This window comes from Canis lupus, chromosome 10, assembly GCF_003254725.2.
Source record: "Canis lupus dingo isolate Sandy chromosome 10, ASM325472v2, whole genome shotgun sequence".
Taxonomy (NCBI): Eukaryota; Metazoa; Chordata; class Mammalia; order Carnivora; family Canidae; genus Canis; species Canis lupus.
In genome coordinates, this window is record NC_064252.1 from 45,540,040 (window position 1) to 45,554,475 (window position 14,436).

The window sequence follows — 14,436 nt, forward strand, 5'->3', positions numbered from 1 at the left end:
TGGGTTTGTACTTTTTTCTCACTCTGGAGCTTTTAGCTGCACATGAAGTGACAAACATGCAAAAAAAAGTACTACTTTGCATAAATCTTGAAGACTAGTAAGTTGTTGATAGGAAGTCAGCTTACAAGAAGTGAGCTTAAGTAGAGATATGATTAACTTTGCACTAAACCACAGAGCAGATGTTGGTAAGCTCCTCTGAGAAGGCCAGTTTACCTCACTTATTTTTTAAAAGCACCAGATTACTCTCACCTTAAATAAAAGTGTGACAGAATTGAGATTTCTGCAGTGATGGTGTGAGGAACTTGGGGACTTCTTCCCATAAGAAGCATTTGTTAGGACAATTAAAATTAGCAAAGACAGAGTATCTGGAGATTGTTCAGAGGACTTAAAATGAATTGAGAAATATTTATTCAACAAAATCTATATAATCTTCGTAAGAATAGTGTGGGAGGTCTTAGCATTCAAGGTATAGACTGCACATCAAGATGTTTCAGGCTTATTTCCTAATTTTCCTGCCCCAGCCCTGGAACATCGCACTATTTCAGAGAATTGTGCTTCATTTTAATGGAGGCTATTTCCAAGCTAAGATCTCTGTGCTATGTGTACTCATTGCTGCTGGGATGTCATTGCACCTGAGGTATCATTGTCTCTAGGTCTTGTTAGTGAGAGATAAGAAGAAATACTTCTCTATGGGTGTGTGCACACACATCTATTTCTGTATCTATGTTTATTAAAAGCCATGAGTTGGGATCCCTGGGTGGCGCAGCGGTTTGGCGCCTGCCTTTGGCCTAGGGTGCGATCCTGGAGACCCGGGATCGAATCCCACATCGGGCTCCTGGTGCATGTAGCCTGCTTCTCCCTCTGCCTGAGTCTCTGCCTCTCTCTCTCTCTGTGACTATCATAAATAAATAAAAATTAAAAAAATAAAATAAAATAAAAGCCATGAGTTGTTACTGATAACTCCAATTTTTAAACACCACCACAATGTTCCTTCTGTCCTTTCCCTTTTTGTTTCCGTGTATTTTCCAGTGATGAGAACTCTGGCTTCAGTTATCCACAGAATATATACTTGAATGCTCAATCTTAGAATACAAATAAATTCATTTCAGACTGGTTAACGCATACTACCATGAAAAACAAATAGTTGGAAGTACAGCGTTTAGAATTTATTTTCTTTAGTTTGAGTGTATATGGTCAAAATATTTTATTCAAAATTTACATGTGTTGTGTTCTTCACCTTTCTTTCCATCCTTCTCCACTGCTCCCTCCATCCTCATCTGCATTGTGATTATGTTCATTTGGAAGAAAATTTGGCTCATTGGTTTCTGTCTGTATTTCACTTGAGATTTTTTTACCTCCATTTTAAAGATTTCGCTTATTTTAAATATGTGAAACAATAGAATTCAAAAAGCCAGAACTATATATAAGTGTCAAACATGTGGATATTTTTTATACCTCCTCTTCAAAAGGAAGCATAGTATAGACTTTTTGGTGTTTTGTTTCATCTATTTAAAAATATATCCTATAGAGACCTTTCTCGTTATTTTTATATTTTTTTTGGAACTTATATTTTTGGAACTTATCTGCAGAATAGATTCCTACAAATAGGATTTCTGAGTCAAAAGGTAAGTGCATATGTAATTTGTATTGTTGAAAGTACATGATTAGGGTAAATTCCTAGACATGGAATTGCGGAGTCAAAAGGTAAATGCATATGTAGTTTTGTTAGTGTTGCCACATTCTCTTTCAAGAGCTGTACCAATTTGCATACCCCTCACTGGTAAAATAGAGTCCCAATTTTCCTACAGCTTTTCCTATAGAATATGTTATCATACTTTTTTTAAAAAAGATTTTTATTTATTTATTCATGAGAGAGAGAGAGAGGCAGAGACACAGGCAGAGGGAGAAGCAGGCTCTGTGCAGGAAGCCCAATGTGGGACTCGATTCCCGGTCTCCAGGATCATACCCTGGGCCGAAGGCGGCACTAAACTGCTGGGCCACCGGGGCTACCCTGTTATCTACTTTTTAATTTTTGTCATTCTGATATGTCAGAAATTCTGTCATGTAGTTTTAGTTTGTCTTTCTCTAGTTATGAGTGAGGTTGCGTATCTTTCCACATATGTTAGCCCATGCTTATATTTATCTTTTGATATTGTCTGTTGGTATTTATTCTATGCATTTTTCTATAGGACCTTTGATATTTATATCTTCCATTTTGTTTTTTTGTTTTTTTTTTAAGATTTTACTTACTCGTTTGAGAGAAGGAAATAAAGAGCACAAGCAAGGGGAGAGGCAGAGGGAGAGAGGGAGAAGCAGACTCCTCACTGGGCTGAGAGCTCAATCCCAGGACCTGGAAATCATGACCTGAGTGGAAGGCAGATGCTTAACTATCTGAGCCACCCAAGACACCTCTATTTCTTCCATGTTAAACTATTTCTTATTAGAGATAGTAGTCCTGTGTTGCAAATATTATTTCCCTGTAATCAGGGAGATTTGATTTTGAAGAAAAGCACCTTAAGTATAAAAATGCAAGTAAGTTAAAAGTAAAAAGATGGGGCAGGCAATAACACTATCAGACAAATTAGACTTTAGGACAGGGAATATTATCAGAAATAAAAAGAGACATTTTGTTATTATAAAAGAGATAATTCATCATGAAGATACAGCAGTCTTAAGTCTCTAAGCCTACTATCAGGACTTCTAAATACATGTAGAAAAAATAAACAGAAATTAAGGTAAATTCACAATTATAAATTCATAGTTATAGTTGGAGATTTCAATACTCATCCATCAGTAAGGATATAAAAGACTTAATACTGTATTATCAACGAACTTAACCTGGTAGATATTTTTCTTCATAGGTATTTATTAAACACTGCACCCAACAATCATACATTATGTCTTTTGACATGGGCAGAATTAAAGAAATCATTAATAGCTTGGGAAATTGTTAAAATTGAAATTAAAGCATGTGACACAATTCAACATCTATTCATGATTTAAAATACTCAGCAGACTAGGAATAGAAAAGAATTTCCTCAGTCTCATAAAGAGCAGCTGTGCGTGTGTGATGGGGGGGGGGGCAGGGACAGCATGATGCTTATGATAAAAAATTGAATGCTTGGTTTCTGTTGAGAGGAAGGCAGAGATGTCCACCATCATCACTTCTATTCAGTATTGTTCTAGATGTGCTAGTCAATACATTAAGGCAAGAAATAGAAATAAGAGGCATCATTTGGGAAGGAAGAAAAGAAAGATGTTTGTCTACAAAAACCTGATTGTCTACATAGAAGATCCTAAAAATGTATGAGAATAAGTGAATTTAATAAGATTGAAAACTACATAATTAGTATCAATTCTTTCTATATTACAAGTGCAAAAATGTTATAGAAAAATAACAATAGCTTCAAAGGATGTTACATACTTGAGGATAAATTTATGAAAAAAACTTTGAAACTCATATGCTAAAAACAACAGTTGTTCCTTGAACCATGTGTCGGTTAGGTTTATCAACCTCTTGTGCATTTGAAAATCCACATAAAACTTTTGACTTTCCATAAACTTAACTACTGATAGCCTAATGTTGACCAGAAGCCTTACTGGTAACATGAACGGTTGATTAACATATATATTGTTTGTTTTATCTATTATACACTGTATTCTTCCAATAAAGCAAGCTAGAGGGGACCCTGGGGTGGCTGAGCGGTTTAGTGCCTGCCTTTGGCCCAGGGCGTGATCCTGGAGACCCGAGATCGAGTCCCACGTCCGGCTCCTGGCATGGAGCCTGCTTCTCCCTCTGCCTGTGTCTCTGCCTGCCTCTCTCTCTCTCTCTCTGTCTTTTATGAATGAATAAATAAAAAAATCTTTAAAAAAAATAAAGCAAGCTAGAAAAAAATGTTATTCAGAAAACTTTAAGAGAAAATACACTTAAAGTACCGTGTTGTAAAAAAAATTGATGTATATACATGGAGCCATGCTGTTCAAACCCATGTTGTTCAAAGATCAACTCTATATTGCTCCTCTTAAAGTTATTCCATAAATCCAGCATGCTTTCTTCACTTTTTTCCCTTTCTGTTTTCTTTTTGTTCTTGTTGTTGGGTAATTTCAAAAGACCTTTCAATTCATTGATTCTTTGTTCTGATTGGTCAGATCTGTTGTTGAAGGTCTCTGTTGAATTCTTCAGTTCAGTCGTTGTATTCTTCATCTCGAGGATTTCTGTTTGATGATTTTTTTTTAATGGTTTTCTTTGTTGAACTTCTCATTTCATTCATGCATTTTTTAAAATTTTTGTTTAGTTGTGTGCCCTTGCAGAGACAGTTCTCTAGCCAGCTTAATTTAGGGTTCTTGATGAGTCAACTGATAGTGTCCTTGGGCAAGTGGGACGTATTACCATCTAGGTCTCTATTTGGCCAAGGATGTTTTTGGAGATCTCATGTCAGTACGGTTGTCACTGCCTGGGAACAGTTGGATAGGACTACTGTCTTGGTTCCCTGTCTATGCATAGCTGGAATACGGCCTTCATAGTGCCTAGATTCTCTGCTCATGCTTCTTAGTTGAGCAAGATTGGGTGCTATACTCAGCAGTTAGGCAGGACTATGAATTTGCTTCCCTGCCCCCAAAGAGCCATAAAGCAGGCTCCATAGCCATTATGACTTGATGGTGGGGGACCTGAATCTAGCATAGCTGCCCACAAAGCTCCCTGGCCAGTTGGGGCCACCAGCTCAGCTCTGCAGGTGAGTTCTCTGCTCAAGTGCCATTTTAAGCAGGGCTACAGGTTAAGCTATACAGCTTCCCAGATATTCTGGTTAGGCTTCCTGGTTGGGTGGGGCTGGAGGTTATATTTAACCCTAAGCAGGTCTTTTAATTTGCTTCCCAGCCCAGATGGGACTGTAGAGCAGGCTCATGGCTAGTATGGTTCATTGGGTAGGGACCCAAATCATGTGGAATTGTCCACCAAGATCCCTGGCAAGACAGGGCCACTTGCTTGACTTTGCAAATGGGCATAGCCACTGACTAGGATCTCCACTTGGATGTTGTAGCAAAGAGGAGCGCGGTCTGCCAAGTGCTGGTTGCTGTACATCTATATCTAGAATCTGTAAAGAACTCTCTTTTTTTAAGATTTTATGTATTTATTCATGAGAGACACAGAGAGAGAGGCAGAGACATAGAGGAAGATGCACCCTCCCTGCAAGGAGCTTGATGTGGGACTCGATCCTGGGACTCCGGGATCACAACCTGAGCCAAAGGCAGATGCTAAACCACTGAGCCACCCAACTGCCCCTGTAAAGAACTCTTCTAAGTAAGACAAACATCCCAGTTTTAAAACTTTGAATAGACACTTTACCAAAGAAGATATCTAGTTGGACTATAAGTAAATGAAATGATATTCAACATTATTAGTCCTTAGAGAAATGCAAAATTAAGCTAAAATGTAAGTCACTGTTTTTTTAGCTGTCTCTAAAAGAAATCATATTTGAAACTTTTTTAAACTGTTGACTTTGAAAGTTTTATTTGTTAAGATACTTTTGTCCCCTCTTACTTCTGCTTGCAATGCTTATTGTGGCTCAGGATGGCAAAAGAGTAATTCCTGAATGTGAGAGCATACATAAAACACTGGTTTCTAGGCTTCAGACTAGATGTAAGGAATCACATTATGGTGGCAGGGCCCTGGAATCTGCATTTCTACAAGTGTCCTAGATGATTAAGGTGTCAGTAGACCTACAAAGCATTCTTTAAGAAATAGTGGGCCATAGAGTACCTTTTGTTTAGGTAGTAATTGCCTTTAGGAAACAAATTTAAGTTTCCTAGTTTAAACAAACTCCCAAAGCTCCAAGAAGGCTTTACATCCTTCATTGGAAAGCCACTTGCCTAACTTTGACCGACAGTTCACCAAGAAATTTAGACCATGTCCCACAAGATTTCTTCTATCTATCCAGTTGTTCTCTTGGTTGAAGTCAGAAAATAGTTTTTTTTTTTGTATCCCCTTATCCCCAAGTAAATAATAAGAATAAAATATTTGAGACTTTCAGATACAATCACTGGAAAGCATAAAATCATGCAGTATACTATTATAATGTCTCAGATTCTGTTTCTTTGAAAGTGGCAGAGTACCATTTATCACGTTACTTCTGCCTCAGGTTAGTTTTCAACATTAAAGATTTGCAAACATTTGCTTTCTGTTACTAAAATGCAAAAGAGGATGTTGTCCTCTTTATAATAAGCATAGTAGCAAACGTCTCAGTCAGCTGTGGATACATGACAGCTATGTTATTCAATTTTTTTAAGATAAAATTATATCTATGACAACTCCTGCTGTACCCACTCAAATATTAAACTGTTCCTTAGACATAACTCTGCTATTATTTTGAAAATATACATTTATTTATGAGGGAATCATCTTTTATGTATTGTTCCCTCTATCATATTTTGTGAGAAATCTGTAAATAACAGTTGTTGGACACTGCTGGACACTGCTGTGGAGCATTTTTTTGGGAGGTCTTAGCCCACACATGGCATAAAAAATGAAAACAAGGTCTAGGGATATATAAGGAAGACGTAGAAGTGTTGTTACTTGCTGATGATGTATCTACAGAAGTAACCCAAGGTAGTGATTGTTTTGACAGCCCATGTAGTGCCGGGGAAACTAAGGGGAATCTATACAAACTGTTAGAATTAACTTGCCAGAGTGACTTGGGTTTAAGTTTAAGATCAGTACACAAAAGTCAGTAACATTTTTATGGAAAGCAATACCCCTGTATATCCAGCTGCCTACTCAAAATCTCATCTAGGTAAGACATCTCAAATTTAAATGTCTAAAACAATAAACACAGTTGAACATCTAACCCATCCATCCTTCCTCACCTCTAACCCACTCTTCCCATTCTATGACTCTATATCTCATTTTCTCAGGCCAAAATTTTATAATTATGTCATCCTTGATTTCTCTCCTTTCTCTTACGTTTCAAAATCAATCCATCAGCATGACCCATTGCTTTAGCTTCCAGATATATTCAGAAAAGAGCCACTTCTCACCACTCTGCTTTGCAGTCCCTCTAGACCACTGCTACCAGCCCCTCTTGTCTGAACTACTGCAGGACTTCCCTGCCTCCACTTTGGGGCTCCTACCATCTGTTCTTGACACAGCATCCAGAATTAACCTTTCAGGTGTGTCAGATCATGTTACTCCCTTGCAGAAGACACTATAGAGGCTTTTTGTTACACTTAGAATAAAATCCAGACTCCTGCAAGGAAACTTGGCCTTTGTACTTCTCTGATCTCAACCCCCTCTATTCTTCCCCTCTCTCCTGTCAGTCTGGCTACTTCAGCCCTCTTGTTCCTCAGCATGCCAAGTGTATCTCCGTTCTTCCCCCAGATCTCCACCATTTGGGTCTTGGCTCTAGCGTCCCTCCTCAGAAAGACCTCTGTTTCTACTGTGTTTGGTTTGTCTTTATATGTCCCATATTACCTAATATATTCTACTTTTGTCTCCCCTACTGGGATGTTAGCACAGTGAAAGCAGACTCTTTGGTTTGTTTCCATAGCCCCAGCCACTACACAGCCCCTTTGCAATCCTTATATTTGTGTTCAATCAGTGGAGCGTGTATGGTTTTATTTTGGTTTTTTTCTTACCTTGCCGGGCCACTTCAGACATAGCCTTTTGCAACTTGGGGAATAGATTCTCAGTCTTGTGAAAGAAAAAGCTGTATCTTAATCTTTGTGTCTCTAGCATCTAATACAGTCAGTGTTTATGTATATGAATTAATGACTTCTACACATTAACCTCATGCATTATACTCTTCCCCTTGATTGGATTGAGATTTTATTGTTTGGGTTTCACACCCTTGAAACTAATGAGCTGATCAGCATCTCTTATTTTAAAAGAGACAGAAAGCGCCCTTGTTATATCATGCCCAAGAAGAGCAGAAATCAAGAGGGAGTAGATTCTATACTGCCTTGGGGCGGAGGGGAGGGGAGGGACTGTGCCTTCTTTGTCCCAGTGTCTTTAGATTTATGCTCTAGTAAAGTAGAATCTTACATTTGCTGTTTGCCTCCTTGTTTGTGTTTTTCATTTTTTTCTGTTCAGCCTATGTAGAGGGATTATCAAATAATCTTAAGGTAAAAATACCTTAAGACTTTATTACTTTTAGCACGTCAATTCTACTATTCAGACTATTTAATCTTTATAGAACTGAGTTAAAGCAAATTTCCTACGTATTCTGAATGTCCTTGTCTATTTCTAATGTATATCATCATGTATTTCTGAATGAAATTACTGTATCATTTGAAACTTGTGTTCTTCTGAGTTGTGGTGATGGAAATAAAGTTTTACAGAATGGTTTTGCTCTAATGTCATTTCTTAAAATACAACAAAGATAAACATCTATTATTTAGAAACTTCAGTAGCTTACTGAATTTCTGACTTTCTCAGTACTTAAAGATGAGTTGAAGCATGTGGACATCCCCCCCTTCCCCAGGTCATTTCTGTATCACATCATTGTTAGGTCATGGTGATGTCTAGGAGGCTTGCTGTTTAGAAATTGGTTTTAGTGAGAAGTTCTAGTATTAGTGGAATAGTTAGAAATGATATTCAGATATTTAGGCTAAGACATTATGGATCAATGTGTTCTAAACTCTCAGATGAAAAAGATATTTCAATTCTTAAAAATTTCTAGCCCCAAATTCATTTTTGTTTAGTTCTTTGCCACTCTAGTTACAATGAGATTATGTTTTTTGTCTGTATACTGTATTATCTGCCAAGTATATTTAGTTGTGTTGACTATTTCTTATTCATTGTGCATGTATCCAAAAAAGCCAAATGAACATATTAAGATATATTATTATCAACTGTAGCAACCAAATAAGTTTCAACATTGAGTCTACTTGAGCATTTTCTGTTTTCACATACCTTTAAATAGAAGTACCCCCCCGCCTTTCCATTAGACTCTACTTTTCTTAAAAGTACTTTGTTGTGACAAAACTCAAGTGTCTGACTTCAGTTTGGGGATATATGCTTTAAAGAATTGTTTCTTATGCTCTTTTCTTTTTATTTACAGTATATCTCTATATCGGGGTAATTGCAGACCTATACGATTTGAGCCACCGATGCTGGATTTCCATGAACAGTAAGTTTAAAATTTTAAGACCGTGGTCTCCCACTAAACTATTTTTTTTTTAATTTTTATTTATTTATGATAGTCACAGAGAGAGAGAGAGAGAGAGAGAGAGAGAGAGAGAGAAGCAGAGACACAGGCAGAGGGAGAAGCAGGCTCCATGCACCGGGAGCCCGACGTGGGATTTGATCCCGGGTCTCCAGGATCGCGCCCTGGGCCAAAGGCAGGCGCCAAACCACTGCGCCACCAGGGATCCCCCACTAAACTATTACGTGTATTTTATGCAAGCGTTTGTCTTGCTTTTCACCTATGTTATCTCTCTGAGAAAGTTACGTTTTCAAGTCATCAGGAAAACAGTGTTGTTGAATGCAGTTTGAAAATGGGAAGCAAGTACCTATTATGAGTCTAATATATAATATTAACTTTTGAAGTTTGAAAGATACCTAATAAAGTCCCTGGTTCAAAGGATCTTATCTTCAGAAGCAGCATAGAACTCTCAGGTTAATTTTCTGATTTAGTTATTCATTTCCACTTTTACTATTTAAAATTTTCCATGTGTACCTAGAAAGATAATATTATTTATTTGTGTGTGCTTTTAAAGTACAGACTTCTGTACATCACCAAATACATATTATTGTCACTAACCCAGAAGAGCAAACAAAAGAAAATCCTGCAGAAAGACATGGTTCAGCCATAGAATTGCTTCCTCCAACCATATTTCTGCCTTCCCTTCTACCTCTGGGTCTCAGGTTTTGCATACCTCAGATACACCAAAGAAAAGACAAATCTTCACCTATATTTGGTTCCAATCTAATTCAGCAAGTAGATAAAGAGAACTTCTGAGTGATATAACTGCTAAAGGAATGCCACTCTGGTAAATTAGCAGGGGGAAAGAAAGAATTTAAGAGGGAAGTAAGTGGTGGAGAAACTATATATAGATCTATTCTAATTCAGTAAATGAAAATTATAGGTTTCTTTAATGTGGTCAAAGTTGTAATTAACCATTTTTTACTGGTAAACACATTAAGTTTAAATAATTTATTTACAGTCTCAAACCTGAAATCATCAAATACACTAATTATATTTGTATAGAACCATGGTTGAGTAGTTAGCTATAAAGCAAGATATCTGATAGCAGATCTCATCTTTTAAGATTATATTCCCACAGAGACCATGGATTTTAGGGGTAGGAATGCAGAGAAAAGTTTATATGATTCTTTGTGCACTTCTAGATGGAGTCAGTATTTCTGATAGTCATTATGTAAGTAAAATTGACTTCTGGGTGTTAAAGATCATAATGTTTAGATGGGAAACCTATCACTATCATTACTGTCTTATAAAAATCATTTAGCTATACAATGTCAAGATTGTGAGGAACCTAAAGTAGAGACCTTAAGCCAATCACAGTAACATGTCTCCTACAGTTGTCTTCTGTCAAATGCAAGATAAATTTAATGAAACACATGTGACACATATTTTGATCTTCATAAGAGAGTTCATTATTCTCTAACTACTAGTAAGTTTTCTCTCTACAGTAAAATGCTCTTGGAGTATATTTGCTCACCCTAGAATGGACCAGAACAGAACTCCATTCTGAGACTAGGGTAAGAGTGGTATTTCGGATGCCACCTGAGGGCCAGGAGAGGAGGTTGGCATACAACACCAAAATCCTTAGTGTCAAACACAGAGTATTCTTATTTGGAAAGCTTAGCAGTAACCATTCTAGAAAGATCTTGTCAAAAATTATATCCAGCTGTTCTTGACTTTATAATTTGTTTTTGAGAAAGTTTTTACAAATTTTATACATCACTTGAGATAAAAGACATTTTCAGCTATACAAAATGCTTGAATAGGAATTGGGAATTCCTGTTCACATTCTGTCTCCCTGGACCCTTTAAATAATGCCCCACACCTGAAATAGGAGAAATTGAGGTAAGATCATGCAAGATTCTAGACGGGTAGTTTTAACCTTTTTCTGATCATGGATCACTTGAGGACTTGATGAAAGCTGTGAACCTCTTCCTTTACCTTTTCTAATGCACACAGAGGCACACAGCATTACACACACAGCATTGTACACACAGGTTCAGGGGTTTTCTAGATATCCTTCTGAAAGCCTGTATTCTAGGCCACAGATTATTAACTCACCACTACGGAACTTACTAGGATTTTGCTTATTACATGAGCAGTGCATGCCTATTGTAGTAAACTTAGAAAATACTTATCAGGAGAAAGAAGAAAATTGAAAATTGCCAGCAGTCCCACCACTAAGAAACATTAACATTGAGCTTTTTTCCTTCAAGTCCTTTTTTCTGTGCATCTGTATTTATTTATCAAGTTACAAAAGACATAACTGTATATTCTGAACATACATTGTTTTATAACCTGCTTTCTAAACATAATATGTTAGGTATTTTTTCTTTATTGAATTATCTGTTATTTTCTTTTATGGTATTAAAGAACATCAAATTGTACAGATACATTTGTGCAGTTCATTTCTTCTTTTGCATTATTTTAAACTTTTTTGTTCTTATAATCAGTGCTGAAACTAACGATTTAAACATAGCAGGACTTTATCATCAGGAGAGAGTCCTGAGAACAGAGTTATGAGATGAAGGATATACAGAATACAAAGATTTTCAGTTAATATTTAGGCTAGAGAATAATTTGGTATCATGAACAAAGAACTGATAGGAATAAGTGAATTAATGTATGACAGAGAGGAAATAAATAGGATTTCTTTAAGAGACTAGAACTGAAATCTCATGAGCTGAGAGAAACAGTGGAAGTTTATTGAATGTGTACAAATGGAAGGTGAACTCCAGTGCATGCAAGGATTGGGTAATACAATGAAGAAATTATTTGAAACACAGCATGAACTCTTCATTACAGCATAGGAAAGGTATATAGTAGGTATACTGAACTATTCCCTAAACCAGCAAATTTACATGGTGCTCCAAAATAGTGGAAATAAAAGAAAAAGGAAACATTCTATCATTTTAATCTTTTCTGCATTCAGTCTGAGAAAACTGAATGGAGCTGGTTTTATCTCATAAAGGTAAAAGTGGATCTGTAGAAGTGGGACTTGGGGGCAGATGTGAATACATGTGTATTAGGGTTCAATCAGTCAGATTTTGTGTGTGTGTATGTATATGAGTGTGGAGTTTTTGTGTATTGGCTTATAATTGTGGGAGCTGGTTAAGCAAGCCCATAGTATATAGGGGCAGGCAGTCAAAAGGGGAGGATCATGAGTAGTAACTGAGAAAGTTACGTTTTCAAGTCATCAGGAAAACAGTGTTGTTGAGTAGACTAGAACTCCAAGGGCAAGTGCTAAAGCCTGATGTCCACAGGCAGGGAAGATCCTGAGGAAGCAGAGCAATTGTAGATTCATCTGTTGTTTGGAGTCTCTTAGTTTAGGCAAGGGCTAAATTCTCTTTGCAAAGGCTTCTGACTAGTTAAGACAAGCCTGCCTATGCCTAATCTCTCTTTAATTTAAAGTCAGCTGTTTAGGGACTTGAATTACATCTGCAGAATCCCTTCCCAGCAGCACCTACATTGGTGTTTGAGTGAATAACTGGGAGAAGTTACGTGTATACTACACAACATCAGCTGCCTCCCTTCCATGTTCTACAGCTCTCAGGAGAGTGCATCGCATGTAACCCACCCTAAGCTGAGACGTATAAGGAAATTCTGGGGACTGGAGTTTAGCCCACTCAGGTTACCACAGGGCTACCACACGGATATAAACAGAGAGGTTTCTAAATTTAGAAGTTTGTTTGCCCTTAGAAGATTGCAAGCAATATGATCGGAAGAATTTGCCTAGCAGTTTTAGAGCTAAGTTTCTTGTTATGAAAATTGAAAGTAGAAAGTACAAAGAAGGTGAACTTGTGCATTTTCACTGCAGAAGGTAAATTATTAGTGAGTTAGAAAGTAGCCGATTGCCAAAAGAAATCAGAGAAGTTTTAGGATACATCCTCCTTTAAAGTTATTGTATGTTGGGCTTTCTTCCATTCTCAGAAGCATAAAGCTTATTTGATTGGAATTTTTTCCTGCATTGACCACTTTTCTTTCAGCCTCCAAAAATCCCTGCTCTTTCTTAGATAAATATTATTATGTGGAAAAAAATCAGATTAGAATACCTTGGTACGGAGTGGCCCCTTTTCATGCTTGTTAGTTAGCTCTTCAGTATTTTTGTTAATACAACCCCAGAGTTTTCAGCTATCCAGACCTTAGGAAAAGTGATCCTGTCCCCAGCTCAGTATTGCTGATCAATCTGAGTTAATTGTAATACTCCCCTTCTTGTTTATGATCAGTTAAGGGGTAGATGTATGACCCAATTCTACCCAATAATATGATGTCAGGTTCTACTAAAGGATTTCTGGGAACAAGATTCCCCACCCCACCCCCACTTTAAAAAAGAGACTTAAGAAAGAATTTCCCCTCTTCCATGCTGGATATTGTCTGCATGCGATGCCTGGGGTACTATGGCAACCATCTTGCAATCCATCAAGGGTACTACTCTGAGGATAAAGCCAGCAAAATGTGTCTGAAAGTAGAAAAATGGAAAGAACTTGTGTCTTTGATAATAGTGTTGAACTGCAGAATTAATCGACCCTGGAACTGCCCTACTTTAGGTCTTCTTGTTAGGTGACACTTACTAATCTTGTCTCTTGATCTCTTGTAGAGTATGTGGCCCTGCTGACTTCTTCCTCCCTCTCAGATCTTTCTTGGCCTTTATCCTTGTGAACCATTCTATGTTTTCTTCCTGTGTCTAAAGCCCTTTTTTCTTAGTCTCTTTCAGGGTTCTGCTCCCTGTCTGTCCCCTAACTATAGCTGCTTCTCTTCCTTCATCCCTTTTCAGCCAACTCCACATTTCCTTATGGGGTGCTCTCTCAGGTGCCCTTGGCATATGCCTATGGGTTCCTGATCTGTATGTCACCCTTCTCTCCAGACACTTAGCTGTGTCTCCAGCAACACACCTTAAACTCAGTGTCCCCTGCTCTTGCTTCTGGATCTCCAGTCTCCATGAATGGTGCAAGTCAGTCACCAAAGCCAACAATCCTGATGTTTCCTGGATTCTTTTCTTTTCTCAGAGCACTCTATCCCTTCTCCCACTGAATCCATTACCAGACTTCTGTCTACTCCTCATGTCTGCTCTTCTCTAACCCTTCTTACGCTTCTCCTCTTAATTCAGGCCCTCATCACTTCTTTTTTTTTTTTTTAAGGTTTAATTTAGTTATTCATAAGACAGAGAGAGGCAGAGAGACACAGGCAGAGGGAGAAGCAGGCTCCATGCAAGGAGCCTGACATGGGACTCGATCGCAGC

General features: G+C 37.6%; 1 protein-coding gene across 1 annotated transcript in view; it reads left to right on the plus strand.

Annotated features, from left to right (window-relative positions):
- The window catches only part of TMEM131 (transmembrane protein 131), a 227,704-nt gene that overhangs the window by 97,964 nt on the left and 115,304 nt on the right, over positions 1-14,436 (plus strand). The window contains exon 4 of the mRNA XM_025464690.3: positions 9,054-9,122. Within this exon, the coding sequence (XP_025320475.3) occupies positions 9,054-9,122 (69 nt within the window). The remainder of the gene's footprint in view (positions 1-9,053; positions 9,123-14,436) is intronic.